The 19,231-nt window shown below is 31.7% G+C and overlaps 4 protein-coding genes across 8 annotated transcripts; 3 read left to right on the top strand and 1 right to left on the bottom strand.

The window, feature by feature from the left end:
• Positions 1 to 4: 4 nt before the first annotated feature.
• On the top strand, positions 5 to 1,411 carry LOC117206437 (distal membrane-arm assembly complex protein 2). The gene has a single exon (XM_033445784.1). The coding sequence runs from the start codon at positions 194 to 196 to the stop codon at positions 1,031 to 1,033; it is 840 nt and encodes a 279-aa protein (XP_033301675.1). The 5' UTR covers positions 5 to 193; the 3' UTR covers positions 1,034 to 1,411.
• LOC117206438 (U11/U12 small nuclear ribonucleoprotein 25 kDa protein-like) lies at positions 962 to 2,180 on the bottom strand. 2 transcript variants are annotated; one of them, XM_033445785.1, is made up of 3 exons: positions 1,578 to 2,004; positions 1,128 to 1,398; positions 962 to 1,022 (listed from the first exon to the last, which is right to left on the bottom strand). In XM_033445785.1, exons 1-2 carry the CDS (start codon positions 1,863 to 1,865, stop codon positions 1,144 to 1,146), a joined length of 543 nt encoding a protein of 180 aa, XP_033301676.1. In that variant the 5' UTR covers positions 1,866 to 2,004; the 3' UTR covers positions 962 to 1,022; positions 1,128 to 1,143. The 2 variants fall into 2 exon arrangements, with proteins under 2 accessions (XP_033301676.1, XP_033301677.1); XM_033445786.1 differs by lacking the exon at positions 962 to 1,022 and adding an exon at positions 2,070 to 2,180 and having other exon boundaries at positions 1,136 to 1,398; positions 1,578 to 1,892.
• On the top strand, positions 2,169 to 5,035 carry LOC117206436. 2 transcript variants are annotated; one of them, XR_004487390.1, is made up of 6 exons: positions 2,169 to 2,487; positions 2,973 to 3,530; positions 3,610 to 3,724; positions 3,815 to 3,961; positions 4,037 to 4,238; positions 4,339 to 5,035. XR_004487390.1 is itself a non-coding variant. In XM_033445783.1 (5 exons), the coding sequence occupies exons 1-5, from the start codon at positions 2,419 to 2,421 to the stop codon at positions 4,156 to 4,158; spliced, it is 1,011 nt and encodes a 336-aa protein (XP_033301674.1). In that variant the 5' UTR covers positions 2,169 to 2,418; the 3' UTR covers positions 4,159 to 4,242. The 2 variants fall into 2 exon arrangements, 1 of the variants encoding a protein (XP_033301674.1); XM_033445783.1 differs by lacking the exon at positions 4,339 to 5,035 and having other exon boundaries at positions 4,037 to 4,242.
• Positions 5,036 to 6,244: 1,209 nt separating this feature from the next.
• LOC117206433 (long-chain fatty acid transport protein 1-like) lies at positions 6,245 to 18,757 on the top strand. Of its 3 annotated transcripts, XM_033445774.1 has the most exons (12): positions 6,245 to 6,391; positions 6,468 to 6,667; positions 7,793 to 8,035; positions 12,296 to 12,446; positions 12,897 to 13,134; positions 13,603 to 13,828; positions 15,292 to 15,490; positions 15,956 to 16,148; positions 16,416 to 16,562; positions 16,721 to 16,858; positions 17,005 to 17,162; positions 17,333 to 18,757. In XM_033445774.1, exons 3-12 carry the CDS (start codon positions 7,845 to 7,847, stop codon positions 17,639 to 17,641), a joined length of 1,950 nt encoding a protein of 649 aa, XP_033301665.1. In that variant the 5' UTR covers positions 6,245 to 6,391; positions 6,468 to 6,667; positions 7,793 to 7,844; the 3' UTR covers positions 17,642 to 18,757. The 3 variants fall into 3 exon arrangements, with proteins under 3 accessions (XP_033301665.1, XP_033301666.1, XP_033301667.1); XM_033445775.1 differs by having other exon boundaries at positions 6,289 to 6,662; XM_033445776.1 differs by lacking the exons at positions 6,245 to 6,391; positions 6,468 to 6,667 and adding an exon at positions 7,617 to 7,719.
• Positions 18,758 to 19,231: the final 474 nt, after the last annotated feature.

Below are 19,231 nucleotides of genomic sequence, written 5' to 3'. Positions count from 1 at the left end.
CATGCCCAGTGTATATTATTAGACATATATACTCGCTGATGTTCAATAGCTTTAGTGAACAACTGTTTATTTTTGCAAAAGTATTGTTATTAAATGAATATTATAAAATTATACATATTTTGAAACAAGTTATGAGACAAGACAAATTTGTGAGATAAGAGATATCATTCATACATGAAACTACATAATAAAAATGTTACGTCAACGTTATACCCGCATGATATTCAAACAAATTTTTGAACATAAAAGTGTTTATAGACCGGTACAGGTTAACGTGACACGTTCGTTTTATGATAACCATGAAGCTATCAGTCACTTTATAAAGTATTTACGTAAACGACAAGTTACTGTTGGAACAAAAGCAGAAGCTTATGGCAGACACGTTTACGGTCCACCACTAGGAATGCTTGTAAAGGTAGAAGCACCTAATTCGTATGATTTTCTTGTATTCCGTCTACAACATTGGTGGAAACGTCAAAAGGATAATTATAAGGAATATGTCGAAAAAGAACAATATAAAAAATATATCTTAGCAGGTCCAGATTTGGCAGCAGCTAAGTATGTTATAGAGTGTAGCGGTAAAATAAGGTTCAAAAATCACAATGAATGGATAGATAAAACTAAGAAGAATGAACTTTCAAAATTGCCAGAAGAATATGATGAAAACTTTATTTTAGAGGAAATAGATTTCAATGGATATCCTATAAGATTTGAACATCTTGATTTTATTTTTAATCTCTATAATTTAAGAACACTAAGCTTCAGAGGTTGTAAAACAATTGATGATTGGTCATTGGATAAATTGTCTGCAGAATTTCCAAAGTTAGAGCATCTTGACGTATCAGAATGTGAAAATGTAACAGAAAGGGGACTAGAAGCACTATATAGAATGCCTAACTTGAAGAAATTAACTGTGACTAATTTTCATGGATCTGCAGCATTCGAATTAACTTGTTTCTTATTAGAAGATGTCAATCCATATCTAAAATGTGAAATTCAACAACCACAATACAAATGTTTACCTGAAAAATAATATATATAAGAAATCTCATTAATAATAATAGTATAATGTACTTTTTAAAGTATAAATTGCTATGTAATGTAAAATTGCAGTATTTACATATTACACGTTTTACGCAAAAACTAAGAGTGTTTTATCAATTTGTTTTTTTCTCTACGTCTTTTTACATAATGTAATTCTACTTTGTTTGTGATTCCATAAGCTTTTATATTTTCATTGTCATCTATTAATCTAACATTCTCAAAACATAGATGATACTTTTTCCAAATATGTTTCCAACTTATCTTCTTTTTGACTTTCTCTCTCTTCAGAGATAAATTTGTATGTCGTTTTATAGCTTTCTTGAGATCTACGACTGTAGTGTGGTGAGGGGGTACCTAAAATCATAAAGAATCAATTTAAAATAATCCAAAAATCGTTATATAGATTGTTATCCTAATTTTTCTTTATTTTAATTATCAAACATAGTAAATGTTATATACAAACAATATAAAATGTATAACAACGTAATACAAAATATAAAAATATATAAAAAGTTATTTGAAAAATGTCTCACCACAATTCCAAGTTTTGGCAATTCTCCACGATTCAAATACAAAGTTATCGCTTGTCCTTGTGCAACTGCAATTTGAGCTTTGAGTTCCTCGATAGTAACATCCGCCGGTAGACCAGAAAGTAACGGATCACTTTCAATTATATTACGAATTGCTCCTTTTGTTAGCTTGACTAATTCATCATGATCAAGTTCTGCGCATTTATCAATTATTTCTTCTTTTTTAATCAAATTATTTCCCTGCTCCTCTTTTGATTTAGCATTTTGAAATGTACACTGAATTTTATCCATAATTTCTATATATCGTAATTGAAAATACTGTAAACATTGAATGCATAAAAAAGATATTAAATAATAATAATAATATTAAGACTTCGTGCTTTGTGTAAATCATGTAATATTCTTAGTTGTATCGTTGTGTGTGTGTGCGCGCGCGTGTGTGTGCGCGCGCATGTGTGTGCAATCAAAATGTGCACATATAAATACATAAAATACCTGTTATACGTAGAAAACATTGAGAAGCGGTCGACTTCCTTTCACACGGAGTTGACGCATGCGCAAATAGTATTTATTAGTGCATTGAGGGCGCGGTTGTCACCGATCAATCTCGGTTGCATTTATATGTGTGTGTAGTTATGTGTATGTATGTATGTAGTTCATCCTGAAATTTTGTGGATATAGCGCGCGATACTTAGCTACGTTGTGTAAGTTGTGTTACATTTCGATATTTGCCAAAGTGTGGTGATTATTCGTTATAATTGTACGATCGAACGCACGGAAAAAATTTCCGTGCTAGAGGTCTATTGATATTTAAAAGAATACTGAAATCAAAACATTTATCAAGATGACGATCATCACAAAGGCCATTACTGAGAAGAAGGAACAACCGTTGTTTATTGCGGAGAATTCAGCGGTTAGCACTATTTTGATATTTATCAAACTCTAGCATTAGTGATATTTTAATGTTGTTAACGATGAAACATTAATAGAAATAATCGCAGAAATTTTAAATCTAGTTTGCTCTTTATAAATAAATATTCATCATGTCATCGAATTTATCGTTCTCCATGAATTTTATTCATTTTTAATAAATTTATTTGTGTGTAAATGTAATTTTATCTTTGCCTCTTGCATAGTGCTGCGTATTTGATACATTTTATGACGTCGTTTAATAGTTCGTTACACGTATTCACCATTATCGCAGACCAGCGACGATATAGTGGTGGTGGGATTGCAAAATTGATATAGATAGATGAGAGTTCACCTCTAGAAAATTACTGTTCCCATTTAGTTAATCGTTGTGAATATTAAAATGATATTTTTTTCTTCATCAAACATTGTTTTCATCAAAACTCATGAAGTAGGGTTCAGTATAAATAAATATCATTATGTAAACAGGAAAATGATAAACGGGATGCGGAGGCACAATGCTTGAAGTCCGATGTGGGAGGTCATTATTTTGTTTCTCGGAGAAGCATTTATCGCATTCATGTGACCGCAACATTTTTACTGTTTATCGTTGCATTTATGATTCTGCTAATTGGAGTCATAGGTGGATTATACATATACAGACAATATGCTAGAACACAAATGCACAAAATTAAAACTGGATGGTACACCATTCCTTATGACAAATCAAGCAAAACACCTTATACCAAAGATGTACTGCAAGAAGGCTTGATAGCAGATTCTAATATGGTTGTACAAGGTTTTAGAAGACCTGCAGGACAAGAAGCTATGGATTTTGTAAAAGCTATTGAACTTAGTTTGAGTAAAACAGATATGACGAAAATTACAGAGCAGGAAACTATGGATATGATCAGAAATATAAGTAACACGAGAAGCTTCTTCAAGGAACGATTTGAGATCGATTTGGAAAATGAGCACTATGAGAAAATTGATGTGCCACATTTCCGTGGCGGGCGTCAAGGTCGATTTGTACATGATTTTAACATTGTAAGCATGTTGAAATATGTATTATATAAGGTATCTGACAGAAAGAATATATTACTTTGTATAATTTATTTCTTTATAGAATAAAAGTGGCATAATTGATATTGATGGACAACGTTGCTTTGTGATGCCACTTGATCGTCAAGCAATTTTACCACCGCGCAATATGTATGATCTTCTCAGAAAAATGTATAATGGTAATTTTCGTATATTTTGTAAAACAAATGAATTCGAATTTGGAAATAAGTAATATAATAATATATTTTTTATTTGTATAATGGTTGCAGGTTATTACGAAGTAGACACAGAAATTGTGCGTAGAACAATGAAAGTGGTCACTCCACCAATCTCTGATTTCTCAGTTCTTGGGACATATATAGCTCATGAATGTCAGGATTTCTCAACATATATGTTGACAAAAGTAAATTCAAATGGTCGGTATATTCAATACTATCTAATGATTGTTTAATATTATTGATTGGACTAATGTATATATCTTTATTTTGCAGTTGTTAAACGTAGTATATCAAACGGAGTATTTGGACAATTTGCAGGAAAAAATATCATAGAATTTGACATTTTGAACTTAGAAGATATAAATGCATATAACAAGAAAAGTCCACAAAATTGAACAGAAGGAATTTATAATTATTTTAGAATATTTACCGTTGTAGATCAATGTAAAAATTATATCCAATCCAGCAAACTTAGGTAATTTCTTTGTGAATTGCTACAAATCATATTGCCACCAACTTTATTTTTTTTAAATCCACGAAGAACTACTTATTTTTAAATATACATTCACTTTCAGGACGTTCATTAAGTCTTCCCATCATTTCCTATCTTAGCTCCAAATCAGTAATGCTATAATAAAAATAAGATATGTTAGTTATTGTACATCTGTTTAACATTTTATGAGAGTTTAATTCAGTAGCATGCTGATTATAAATGGCTGATGCGGTTGCAGAACTATTGCATTTTTACATAAACGTGTGTCAAGTACATATCCAACTTAAGTAACAGTGAAATGTCAGTGGTGCTTATTTATAAGGTAGAACTACATTTATTTACTTTTTATGCTTAAATTCTCTGTCGAACGGTTCTAGTAAAATGATAGAGATAATTCATATTAAAATTGTTGTACACTTAATACATAGTCGTACAATCGAATGACTAATAATTGTACAAACTAGCACGTTATTTTATAAATCGTATACTAATTCTATAAATCACGGATTTAAATGTTTTTATGAAAAATAATTTACACTTTCACCCGTTTATGAACAGTTGTAGTTTAAGAACTAATTAAAATACGTTTAAACGATATTTGTTCTTTCGTTAGATAATAGTAAATGTGTTGCAGAAACACGTGTTCTATAACACGTATTCTGAAAGAAATGTAACAGTAAAATATGTATTGAAAATGATAAAACATGAATAATAAAGTTACTGTGACCAGGTCAATAATATGAAGATTACGAATTAAAGCATGTGATCGAATAGTTCTACATCAAACTTTCTTCCTGTCATATAACATTCCTGCTATGAATTTTGATTTTATCGACGCTCAATATAAAAGACTTATATAAATTACAAAGAGAGTTAATACATGTGTATTATTTTATCAAACTTGATTGCATATATGTTTTTGTAACATGCGATTGCATGATTATTTAATTTTACAATAAAATGAATAACGATCGTATTTTATTTGCATTTTTAATAGATTTTTAAGCTTTACTGTTTACGAGCAAACCAGCCTCAAGTATGTCTGTCTTTTTTAATTTATTAAATCTTCATAACAATTTTAATAAATTTAAAATAATACTTTAAATTTAATAGGTTTTGTTCCAATGTGATTATAAAATTATAGATATAATCAAAATTTTGGTGATTTCAATTGAATTTCTCTTCCTGGTAATCAGTTTTATTTAAACCATTTGGAGATAATATGAAATTTGTTTTGAAAATCAAAATGATGCGCTATTGTATTACCTATTTGTATTTTATATATATCGCAATCTTTAATATTATTTAAGTTTATTTTTCGTATATTACGAATCATATATTTTCGATTAAAATATACTATGCTATATGAATACTGATTATTCATTGTTCTTTAACATACAGATGGTGCTGCAATCTAATTATACGCAGATCATTAAAAATTATAATTCTTTCATTGACAATATGAATTTTTATTTTAAAATATATGTGAATGTAAAATATATGTGATCGAATTTTTCTAGAGCATTATTGTATTTATAATTAATAAATATGTAAAAGTAAATAGTAATGATTGCAGAAGTTTTCATGTTGAAAACTAACAAAGTATCGTACATAACAACGTATTATATTAGTTACCAGAATTATAATTAAATTGAAATCTCGAATAAATGTCTACAGCATATTTAACATATTTTGGCAAAAATGATTTTTAAGTTACATTATTCCATAAGTTTTAAACTCCTCGCGTGCTTCTTATGTTTATTACATTACATCGCCTTCTGGCGAAATATCTGCAGCAAGTTTGTGTGTATGAAGACGACCGACAAGAATCGTAGATTAACGTCTATAGTCTATACAAATGAGGAGCAAGAAACGTAATAATATAAATTTTCAAGCATTCTTTACACAAAAAGCAAACTGTTTCTAATAAACGTTTTCGAATAGAATTTTTTTTCCCATTTCACTTTTCTTTGCTCGTTTATCTTTAACCGTGATTTTTGAAAAAAACTCTCAATAGGCAAACTTGAAAGCAAAAAGCATACACGAAACAAAACGGCGCTTGCTCAGGTTCGCAGAGTGGCTGGGCATGCCTAGTAGCGATGCGACAGGAACGTGAAGTTGGAGGAACGCCGTTGGTAGGAATCTCGTTAAAATAAAACTTCGATTTTCTGTTGCTTTGTACGTACACTATCGCTCGGGAATTATTCTCAGTGGTGGCGCAATAGCGAAGTGCCGTCGGAACGCGGTGTCTGCAGTCAAGTCAGTCGCTTTGCCGGCTGTTAGTGTTGTTGGTGCATCGTCGAGAGTGGCCTCGCTCCGAGAGGCACAGGATATTGATTTGCACGCTGTCTCGTACGATTTTCAATTCAGGATCAACCGTGGTGCTTCTCGTACCCCTTGAAACGAGTAAGGTACTTATTTATTCTCGTGCACCACATGCAATTTCATCTTAACAGAAGAAATCTCGAATAAATTTCCAGCTATTTTGTTAAAATCACTTGGTATTTTGTACAAAATATATATGAGAGAACTGGATTGGGATTGGATCAAAAGATTGTGATATTTTTATATATTGTCTCAGCTGGATCGTGGTATTAGTAAAACATAGGATATATTGATCGTCACGATTGTAATTGTGATATAAAGGGATATAAAGAGTCGTGATAGTGGAACATCAAAATGCATCGAATTTTGCATAGTTATAGTTAGTATAGTAATATCTTATTTGGTTTCGATATCTAATAATAACTTAAAATGGTCGTGGTATTTATCTTTTAAAACATTAACTCGTAGGTTTTTGTTATATGTATATAAAGTGACGATGTGACATTCGAGCATGAAAGATTCATCGGGGCGTTTTACGCGGTTCTGGATGTAATATTGATCGTGACACGTTGCACATAGGTATAAATGATCGTTGTTGTGGCACTCGCGTATCCCTATAGCGAAAGGTTGCGGTTGTCGGAGCTGTAACACGTGCGACTCCAAGACAAGGAGGCCGTCCAAGCAATCTCGTGCATCTTTGAAACAAAGAACCTTGTCGTATTAATTCGGTGTAAGTTCTTTAACAAAGAGACTGACCGTGGTTCGTAGCATGACTCTCAGATGCAAACATCGTTCGTGGCGTGTTTTTGTTGGCTTCAAAATAGAAAAGACTGGCCGTGGCATTTAAATGCGCCAGAATTTAATAAAATTTAAGAAAGTTTGGTTCGATATGCGAATAATTGATACGATTACGTCGTCAACCCTTAAAATGCTAAGTATTGATCGCTACACTTTGTGCGAGTCAGAAATAAAGCTACTGATTGTGTTACCTTACATAATTTTGAACCGCCAGAGAGTAATCGTTCTACATAGAAGTTGACTTTCCTATATGTAAAATAGAAAATAAAATTAATCTTCTTTGGTGCAAAAGTAGCGACGTTATTCTCGTGGAAACGTTCTTACCCTGAGTAGAAGAACGGTACGCGATATAATTGGTCTTTTCATATTCGATATACATATAAGGAAACTGATCATCGTGTTATCTTTTGCAGTTCCGAGGTACGGGTACCAGAACTCAGCGAACAGACTGGGTGACGCTGGATCATGGATGTTACACTTTTGCTGTTAGCTCTGGGTGTTATTGCTGCGATGTTCGGTGTTGTGGCGACGAGGTTCGGTTTCCCTGGGTTCAACAAGATTGCCCAGGTCGCGCTTGCTTTGGCCTTACTTCCAGTTATCTGCAAATTTCATCGGAAGCTATATATCATTTGCAAAGTTCTACCTCGTGACCTAAAGTAAGTCCTAAATCTATTATTATCGATCGACTGCTAATTTTAAGGCATTCGTGGAGAGTTTGAAAGTGTAACAATGAACATAATGCAGGAACGTACAAAACACCCAAATTATAGTGCTCGTTATAAGATTTATTACGGTATGTAAAATAATTCTTTATCTAGAGCCCATCTTTTTTATATTGGCGAAAATATAAATTTTCATAAAGTTATCAACGTTACATGCGGAAACTGATAGGATCGAAGTAGAGAAAACTTTTCACCAAATATTGGAAATCGTTGAATGCCGATAATTGATGAATCGTATTGAATGTATCAGACAGCGAAAATTATATAGTATTCGTTAACAACTCTTTCTGACTGCGTCAGAGGTTATTCAGGAGGTAGTAGTAAGATATTACTTAAAAATACAATGAGAAAGTGTTGAAGCTTTTAGGAAAATGAATATTTATTTATATAGCTATATCGATCTCGGTTTAAAGTGCATAAGGTCTTCGCGAGACTATTGTACGACAAGCTTTATTACTAGAAAAAGTTCACGTCTGGAAATTTATACTATGAATCTCTTTGGATGTGCTATATTTCGTAGCCTTACCATGTGCAGGTCATTCGCTGCGTTTATGAAGTATTTATAAAAGCAATGTTCATTAGTCTAGACTAAACATTTCACAGTTATCGTAACTATATAATATTTCGTTTCCTTGTGACTGTTTAATTTATTTTTTATTACGTTAACGCGTAAAACAGCGAATTTTATTTTCTCTCTGTTTGCAACATTTATTTATTCAAAAATCTACTTATCATATTTTTTCCTATAATCTTTATACATTATATTTATTATGTAGTTAGAAGGAGAAAGCTCACTAATAAAGGAATAATGACAAAGAAAAATATAGGAAGCTCGGTTCTCTGTACGCTTGATCTCAATAACTCAACATTCATATCGCGGCTCCTTATCAGTCTTTTATCACCTGCTTCGCTCCACACAAAGTCATTAACAGTACCTTCGTAGAGCCTTTTTGATTGTTTTTCAAACGTTTCGCTTTCGTCCGCGACGAGAAAGTACTTGCTCATACCAGATGCGTTTCTTCAATCATCAACGGTCACTGACCTGCGTAAGGCTACGCTCGTTGGCTAAAAAGACCGTTAGAGAAAAGAAATGCTTACTTTGGTAAATATGCTCGTATCTACTCGTTTTTCTGTACGTATATGTCGCAAAAGTAATGCACACGTTACTCGATAGTACGGCAAAGTGATATCGGTAGTGTCAGTATCGAGAGCAGAACGCGGAATTATTTGTCTAATGCGAGAAACATAGTTCCGTTACCATCGATGGTTAAATGAACTTCGATTGCGGAATACAAAGGTTAACGGAGTAGATTAGAGAGGGATGATTTGATAGAATATTTGAAGATCAAACAAGATGTGAGAAGAGTATGGAATTGTTATTGGAGAAAAATGGATCGTATCTCTCTCTTTCTCTCTGCTGCTATTACATCTCGTAATAAATACGTTCCTCGCACTTTTCTGTACCCAAGAGTTGTCTGTATCCGTTGCATTGTGTCGACGCATAATAGTATTAGTCAGTTGAGCGTATTTGTAAAAGTTGATACAAAGCTGATCGAGTACAATTTTCTGTATGACAAAGGCTTAAGAGGCGGGAAAAAACGTATTTTTCTATTTAGTATTTTTAATAGCTTTTAATCTAGCGATATGAGATCGATCAGTAGAAAAAGTAGAGGTAAATTGCGTTATAAAATATGAAATGACTCGAAAAGGAAGATGCTTCTGGTATTATCTTGTTATCACTGAGATTTTTATCAAAAGCTCCTGTCTTGTTGTGTTTCGCGATTATTTGCTAATTACATATATACTTTGCAAATCAAAGAATCGTAAATACGAGCGTAGAAATCTCGTCGGATCTATCCTAAGTCTATTTTAATACCATTTGTTGCTCCTGATCGGAATTAGCAGCGATTATGTTCTCGCATCGCTATATACGATATACACGAGGTAATGAAAAAAGATGAATTTTCCTATTTGTCCAGTAGATAGCTGAACTATTTAAATACGTATACACATACTACTAACTAGTACACAAGATTTTATATAACTACTTGTTATAATTGACATCGTAGGATGAACATCAAAGCTTGTTATTACTGGAAAAGGTGCACGTACGCGCATCGCACTTCCTGTGACTGATAAAAATTCCAAAGTTCAATCAATGTGTATCTTTGGCCATGCGATAATGTCATTTAAACTAACTTATCACTGACAAACAAATTTGAATCGGTTGTAAGTTTTACTTGTTTTCTCATAATTGTTCAAAGTTCAAACGTTATATACGATGTCCCATCAATGGCGTCTCGATAAATGATCATTCACATTAAAACGTGTTATGTCTATGATATGAAACGTAATATAAATAGTAGCGTAAGCAGCAATGAAATTTTACCGTCCAATAAAATCGTAGGTAAATGTTTGCGTATAATCACAGTTCCTGTATCGTTCTAAATATTTGTTTCAAATAAACGACACAAGCAATCTTGAATTTTATAATTTTCTGTATGATAGAAATAGAATATTTTGGTGAAAAAATAGAGAACACAACGTTAAGCGAAGTGAAAAGTTTCGATCTTAATTATCGAAGCTGAAGAAGTTGGATAATTTTCAACTTTGAACGATGGGAATTCGAAGAAAAAATATACGACATTAAAAACATAGGAGGACAAAGGGTAATGAACCGACAGTTCTAAATATGATTAAAATCCGAAGAAGACATAGAAAATAGAAAGCGAACGAGGGAGAATGGATTATACAGTGTTGAGTATTTATAATTAGAATTTTAAGACATAAGATGGATAGCGGAAGGGAGTATGCAAGCCTGGAGGTCTAAAAGAAATAAATCTAACATCTTCTTTCGTTTACAAGTATTTGACGAAAAATCAAGATTTATACAGGGGACTTTAAGCAACGTTTTAACTCTATGTTCCTATTTCGAGTATAAAATTTCGAGTTTTTAAATCCGACATGATTACGTATCTTCGCAATTTTTCATGATTAAATTTCACAGAGAAAACTGGATAATATAAGGCATAGACAACGAAGGAAAGTAGATTATCTAAATTTAAGTTTCCTTAGAATTCCAAAAAAAAAAAAAAGTAAAATATACAAGGCATAGATAGATAAGAAATTTTTCAATTTTAAATATTTTGCAATGAAATTAGAAGATAAGAATATGCAACGCATTAGACGATAAGAAAAAGTAGGTCGTCTTTTGTTAGACGCATTACGTACATACGTATATTAGATATAGACTACCAACATATCGCAACATATGTATATGTTTACAATTTCTTTATTAAATCGTTTCGAACATTGTTGACTTAGTCGTAATTTTAAAATTGCACTGAATATTGTATGTGCGAATAGAACTAATTTATATTAATTATAAGTTTAGCAGTATGCCATTAATTAGTACCGTATTCTATCAATGCGAGTAAATTTACTTCTTAGTAGAAAATGAATTTGTTATCTATTGATTTCTAGTCGAACTGTTACCTTCGTCTTTTTTTTCTTTTTCTATCTAAGATACGATACGATGTAATATCTTCGTTACCAACTTTTCTAGTATACAAAGCGTTCCTAGTATATTGTACTGTATTACTTACTGTAGGCGTTATCTAGCAACTTTTATCATTACTGATGTTAATGACACTAGTTTTTACCTATTCGTTAGTATTTACATACATACTTTTAGCTTATCGAATCTAACAATTAAATACGATGCATGTAATCCGAAAAGATTACGAGGAACTCCGAAAAGATAATACAATTGATGACATTTTTTTTTTTTTTTGATAAAATCGTAGGCAAAGTTAAACTTTAATTCTGTAGAGTTCCCGAATCTTGAAAATTCGCTAAAATATTTTTCTGATAAATATGTTTATTTGGAGAAATTAGCAAGGTTCGATTCATGCTTCGTGAAATTAAAACAGATAAATGTTATCTTGTTTGTGCAAATATTTTTTTGAATGAACGTAATTGCGTCAGTGTGTACGTAAAAAATTAAGATCAATTTTTTTTAAGGCATCGTAGTATCGAAAAAACGCGATAAACGCGAAACAAAAATTTATACGACGACTTTAAATTGCAAATGCAATAAACATATAGCTAGAAGAGAGATTCAAGTTTTTCGATAAAAATATATAATTTTATCAAACTCTGAATCTCGTGAAAAATTATCTTTATAATTTTCAGATTCCTGTATCGTGCTGTTACGGCAGAAATCGAAATAAAAGGGCAACGTCGAAACAATATGACCGTCGTGAAGGTTTTTAAGAAAAGAGTGGATCGTTATCCTAACAAGCCTTGCTTCTTCTTCGAGGATCAAGTTTGGACTTATTCCGACGTACGTACATATGCAACGTGCGAGCTCAATAATTTCGATCGTGGACGTTAATTGCTTATTTGTCGATTATTTAAATCTTTCGGTTTTCTTTAAAGAGCATCGAAGCAGAGGAAGATTACATTTTCGTTTATATGTCTGCAGGAATCTTGTCCGTTGAAAATAATTTTCATTTGTTCTAAAACACGAATACATCTGTAGTAGCGTATAAAAAGGTTGTAAATTAATTCAATTAATTTTTTAAACAGAATTATAGAGAGCCAGAGACAGGTATTTCGTGCATCATTACAGATTCAAGTGAAAAAACGTCTCTGTTTATTTTACTCTCCTTTTTTATTTATTATTTATTATTTGCAAATAGTACACCGAATATAACGATTGGTTATTTTTTCTCTTTCATCTGCAGATATAAGAGACAATAAGAGGATAATGTTTAAAAATTCAAACTTGCAGATTAACAAATATAGCAACCAGATAGCATATATTTTTCAAAAAGCTGGTTACGTAAAAGGAGATGCTGTGGCCTTAATGATGCCCAATAGACCAGAATATGCCGCGATTTGGCTTGGCCTGGGAAAACTCGGTGTCGTTACTGCACTGATTAACACGAATTTGCGTCTCCAGTCTTTGATTCATTGTCTTCGTATCGCTGAAGTGAAGAGTATCATTTACGTGGAAGAATACTCGTCTGGTAAATATGACATGGACGTGATTTATCTTGCAACAATTACAACGTGATAAAGAAAGGGGAAAAAGGCAATCGAAGGGACGAAACATCACAAAGAAATCGTTATTTAAGATGTAGAACAATTATTCAGTAAAGATCATTGTTAATGGAATTGGAGATAACTTGCTATCTTTAACGTTTAATTTATTACAAAATGTGATTTTCTCTGATTACACATGTTTATTTTAGTCGAATGTGAAAGGTTGTTTAAATAACAGAGGGTGAATGAGGGAACTGTAAATGAAGTGCTTGTTCAGCCATTGAAATCATTAAAATAAAGTTGAAGAGACATTTCGGTATATTCTTCCAACGATTGTGTGTAAATCGTAGTATAAATTATCGAATTTTCTACGTCAGAAATAACGACGATCATAGAAATGTAGGTAGCACAAGAATTCGGACAAATATATAAAAATTAAATTGTTTTCTTAGCCGTCGATGACATTATGGACTCGATCCAGGGAATCGCGAGATACAAAGTATGTTTCAAGTCTGAAACCTGTGAGAACGGAGTGTACGATTTGAACAAACTTATATCGGAAGCCAGCACGAATGAGCCTGTCGTAAAAGACGAACCCAATTACCGGGATAAGCTGCTATACTTTTACACAAGCGGTACCACTGGTTTACCGAAAGTTGCAATAGTTCTCAATTCGAGGTAAGAACCCATATTCTTTAAATCTTTCCCTCAAATGTAGCGAAACGAGGCTTTTATCCTGTTACCTTTAGTTCAATTAAAAGAGGGTGATTGGCTTACTTGGTATTATTTATAAAATTATTATTTCGAATCGTGTTAAATATAATCGTTAGTTTTGAAAGTATAGTTATAGTTTTAAAAATATCAAGCAAGCGAAACACATTCTGTATGACGCGGTTTGATTTTTTTTTGCATTGAACTTTAACTAAAAAGTGGTCAAGGTTGATAGTATCGTTAGATACTATACCCTAGAATTTACTATAATCTTTAACACAAAAGTTGATTTATTATGTAAATATATCGACCCTCCGTACCTAGGTCGGTCTTGAACGACAAAATTAAGACAACGCTTTAGAGACTTAAAGTCAGATCAACGGTATTCCTTTTAATGGTATTATATGGCGATTGAGTAAATCTCCTGATTACGATTAACTTTGTAACATAATTATAGAACCGATAATTCCAGGTCTGCGTAATTGTATTATCTAAAATCTAATAAACAATATAATTCGAACGAAACTCTAAAGAGAAAAATTATTGTAGGAAAGGAAATAAAATTTTAAAGGTAGAAATGATTGTACATGCATGAAACATTGAACGTTTCATTCATTGGACATTTTACTACTACAAATAATTATCATTTCTAGTGTGGTAGATTAATTTATTGTTAGCAAATAAAATATTTTTAACCAAGTTTTTTTCTACGGATAACGGTATCGTTGGAAATATTTTATCGAAAATATGTAATTTTCCATTCTGCTCGTTATGGAGTATATAAAAAAACAGATAACGAGCTCGACTTGTACTGTTAGAGCAATTTTTAGTAAAGGTTTTTAAACTTTCATTTATGCTTAGACAGAGTTCCGTGTACAGAATGAATTATCTACCTGCTGAACGTATAAATGATCTATAATCCTCTCAGGAAAGCCTTACGACTCGTCGAGAATGAGATTACATGTAAATGTAGTCTCTTCACCCAGAGACTGCTTCCTGTCTGCCTGCATTATGACTGTTTTATGCTACTAATAAAATACCCTAGCTCCTGTCCATGTCAACTTTCATTTCGATTTATCGTTAATTCTTTTGGATGAAATAAAGAAGCAATTTAATTCAATCATACGTCATATATTAATTTTGAACATGGCTTGCAATGAAAAAGTATATAGAAAGATTTTAAGAATTTCTTTCTATTTTAGATTCCTGCTTTTTATAAATATTTTATTTCTGCTGACATTCTTTAAAACTATTTCAATTTCAAGCTCGTCAGATAAGATCACATCAAATCAGACAATAACGCTTTGAGTGATTACTATTTATCATATAAAAGTACTATTTGTTTTATAAATAATTGAAACAACGTTAATCATTTCGTTGTACTTTATGATACATAGAATAAAAATAATAACGTAACGTATGTGTTACAGATACTTGCTGGTCGTAATGCCCTTTAATTTGGTGGGCTTGAGATCGGGTGATATCCTATACAATCCAAATCCCTTGTACCATACTGCTGGTGGAATGCTTGGAGTAGGTTTCGCAATTCTGAAAGGTATACCAACCGTGTTAAGGACCAAGTTTTCAGTGTCGGCTTATTGGACAGATTGCATCAAATATAATTGTACCGTAGGTGATTTACAAAATTTTTATACTGTATAGCGATCTCAGTGAAATTAATGCTTACAAAATTGGATTTTCAATTCGCTCATTTTCGTCACGATATCCGTTAGTCTCTCCAAAGCAGAAGGAACGGCTTATAAACGAGAATAAGTTAGTACATTGCGCTATACAGATTTGAGTCATTTTGCTATATGTAAAATTACATATTCGACGTTATTTTGTTCCTAAACTTTATGAAAAATAATTAATTTACTGATATCGTTAATACCTCTAAAACATCCAAATTATATTAAGTGTTTTCATTACTGATTAATTTGCAACAATTGCATAATTTATAAGAGAATATTTTGTATTATTAATGCGTTTTTAATTATTAAATCAGTGCACGGCGTAGTGTAACAATTGATTGGACATTGTGCAATTTTTAAATGCAATAGCCCGTTCCTATCAAATTGTAATTTTGTTTGTTAGGCAGCACAATACGTCGGTGAAATGTGTCGTTACTTGCTGAATGCACCCCCCAAACCGGAAGATAATGCGCATCGTTTGAGACTCATGTTTGGAAATGGCATGAGGCCGCAGATTTGGGGCGAATTTGTCAAACGCTTCAACATTAAACGAATTTCCGAATTCTACGGATCTAGCGAGGGCAATGCTAACATTGGTAACATTCAATATTTTAATTATATATGTAGGAACGTTATGTAAAAACATTTGGAAAATATTCTTATATTTTATTCAATTTCTTCTCTTTTATACTTTATTCAATTTCGAATTTCGATCATATTTTATATTGTAATCAATTTTACTTACTTATAGCATTCAAATAAAATTGTAACAATAAATCATAAGCTGATATTCCTTATTGTAATTTTTATATTTAATTCTTACAGTAGAGATTCTTAAATAATTCGTTATTGTTGTATTACAGCTAATTTAGACGGTCGAACTGGCGCCGTCGGTTTTGTGCCACTAATTGTGCCACGAGTGTTTCATCCTCTAGCAATTATCCGCGTAAATAACCAGACATACGAGCCTGTTAGAGGAACCAATGGCTTATGTATAAGAGCAGAAACAAGTAAGAATTTAACTTTGATATTAAACAATTCATAACGGATGCGAAAGCAAACTTTGCTGAAATATTGGTTTTGTCGTGTTAAATTTATTTTTGTAATACACTTAATACGAAATTCTACTTATTTTCTCTGCAAAACTATCTTTTTTTTTTTTTGATAGATGAGCCAGGCATGTTCATAGGATTAATAAAAGAAGGAGACGCGTTAAGAGAGTTCAATGGATATCTGGATAAAGAAGAATCGAAAAGAAAAATAATACAAGATGTGTTTGTGAAAGGTGATAAGGCCTTTCTAACAGGTGAGTTGTACTTTAATAACTGATAAGGGACTTATACGCAGTCGTAAAAGGACCTTCGTCCAATCAAATGTTCGTTTAAATAAAAGTCTTTACCACCAACGATTTTCTCTTAAGATAATTTCTATTTTCTGGAATTCTTTTCTTAGGTGATATTTTAGTAGAGGATGAATGCGGTTATATCTATTTCAAGGATAGAGTAGGCGACACGTTTAGGTGGAAGGGAGAAAATGTTGCTACTGCAGAAGTGGAGGGAGTTATCAGTAATATTGCAGGAAAAAGAGACGCTACCGTTTACGGAGTTCAGGTTTGTTAACAAAAATAATTATATCCGCTTTTAATATAACATTAATACATAGATAATTTTAATAAAAGACGTAGTTAATTACTATGTAAAACTTGTCACACTTTTTTGTATATAAAGTTTGACCTGTATTTTAAATCTAAAAACGTGAATTAATTTTAATATCACCGAAGGTGCCTGGAATGGAAGGAAGGGCAGGAATGGCAGCGATAGTTGACCCAGACAGCCTTCTGGATTTCAAAGCTCTTGCAGAAGGTTTAGAGAAAGCACTGCCAGCATACGCTAGACCAATCTTCTTGCGAATTGTGAAAGAACTGGAAATAACAGGGACATTTAAGTTGAAGAAGATGAACCTTCAAAAGGAAGGTTTCGATCCGAGCAAAATTCAAGACAAGATGTACTTCTTATCCGGTAACAAAGAATACGTCGAAATCACACCAGAACTTTATCAAGAAATTATTTCCGGATCGAGAAAGTTCTAGTTGTAACATTAACGCTTGGCGAGCGACACTCAATTGTCGAATATACTTGTAAAACGAGTACATATATAACTTTTTTTACAACATGAATATGACTTTCTGCACGCGCCTTGTAGATACAATGCATAGGATATTATGTAATAACATCAGGCATGTTAAACCATAGAGTTATAGGCGGATGTTTTTTGAACTTATGAAAAGAAGGGGAGAGAGTTATTTTTACGAGGGCTCAAAAATAGGAAAAAGAGATAAGCGAAAAAGAAATTACATTTTTGTCATCAACGACGGGAGACGAATATGGTGACATGTTCCTGTTTATTTTATAAATACTGTGTATATTTTTAATCAAACGAAACGGTCCGTAGTATAAGACAAATTGGCATTGTAGGTAGGAAGATAGCAACGAATAAAGTCATTCTTAACACGTAATGCTGATTTTTCATCAGAAATACCTTATTTAAGCATATAGAAATTTCTCAGGTCTTTAGATAATTCTACCTGCGACTATAAAACAATCAAAAAGAAATAAATTACTTACGTCTGCAGTATTTAGATTACATGTAATTTGTCACCTCGTATATCGTTTGCAAATTTATTATTTATACGTATATGTTTATTGAATTTGCACTCGTCCCATTTGCGTTTATACCAAAATGCCGATAGATTAAAAACAAAATGTGAATATACACGATGATTAAGCATAATATTATATGTAAGCTCAACTTATTCTACTAGCTCCGTCAAGATATGATAGATGTATATAAGTTTGTTAAAAAGAATTGACATTTAATCAAACATAATTTCACTTCCACTCTAAACTACTTAAAAGTAATACATAGTTTGTTGTACTTAGAAGTCTGTATTTGTATACATATATGTTTTAATAGCGCACTACATTGTCCATATACTCGACCAAAGTAATGGTGCAACTAATTATTTTAAATAATATTTATTTTAATGAAATATTCAATTTTTGTTTTTCTGTATGTATAATCTTCGTAGATTTGATACTTAAAATATCGTATAGACGTTCTCGATTCTGAAATATCTGAACAATATTCACGTTAAAATTTGTATAGACGATTGATAAAATTAAATTACGTATTTTACAAAATTTTATCAGTGATCTTATTAACTAATTAATTTGTTGTTTAATAACTGTTTAACGATTTGTGAACAAAGACTCTGTTTATATTTTTATATATAAAAAAAATTGCAGTTGTATTCAATATCTGATAAATCTAAAAATTAGTATTTCAAAATGATATACGTCGTAAAACTTTCCTGGTTTGAATATCATTTGGAAATTAAAGTACTTTAAATTACTAGTTTTATTATTTATTAGATATTACCGACTTGTATATTATTAGTCAATATGGTATTGATATAGATTGTTGTAAATAAATAATTACACTTTATATAACGTGCGACAATCTGATTTATTCCTTAGTGTCACATCATATTATTAAAGTATTATCTTCAAACTTGAGGATAATTTCTTTTACTAATTTAACATTGTGTTCGAGACGGAATGTTTTATAATAATATAGCAGTCTAAAGAAAAAGAAATTAAAATAAAGTCCTGAAAATGTA

The sequence above is a fragment of the Bombus bifarius genome, unplaced genomic scaffold (assembly GCF_011952205.1).
Source record: "Bombus bifarius isolate JDL3187 unplaced genomic scaffold, Bbif_JDL3187 scf7180000008006, whole genome shotgun sequence".
NCBI lineage: Eukaryota > Metazoa > Arthropoda > Insecta > Hymenoptera > Apidae > Bombus > Bombus bifarius.
The sequence above is the reverse complement of the archived record's forward strand: the minus strand, read 5'-3'. Positions and strand labels throughout refer to the sequence as shown.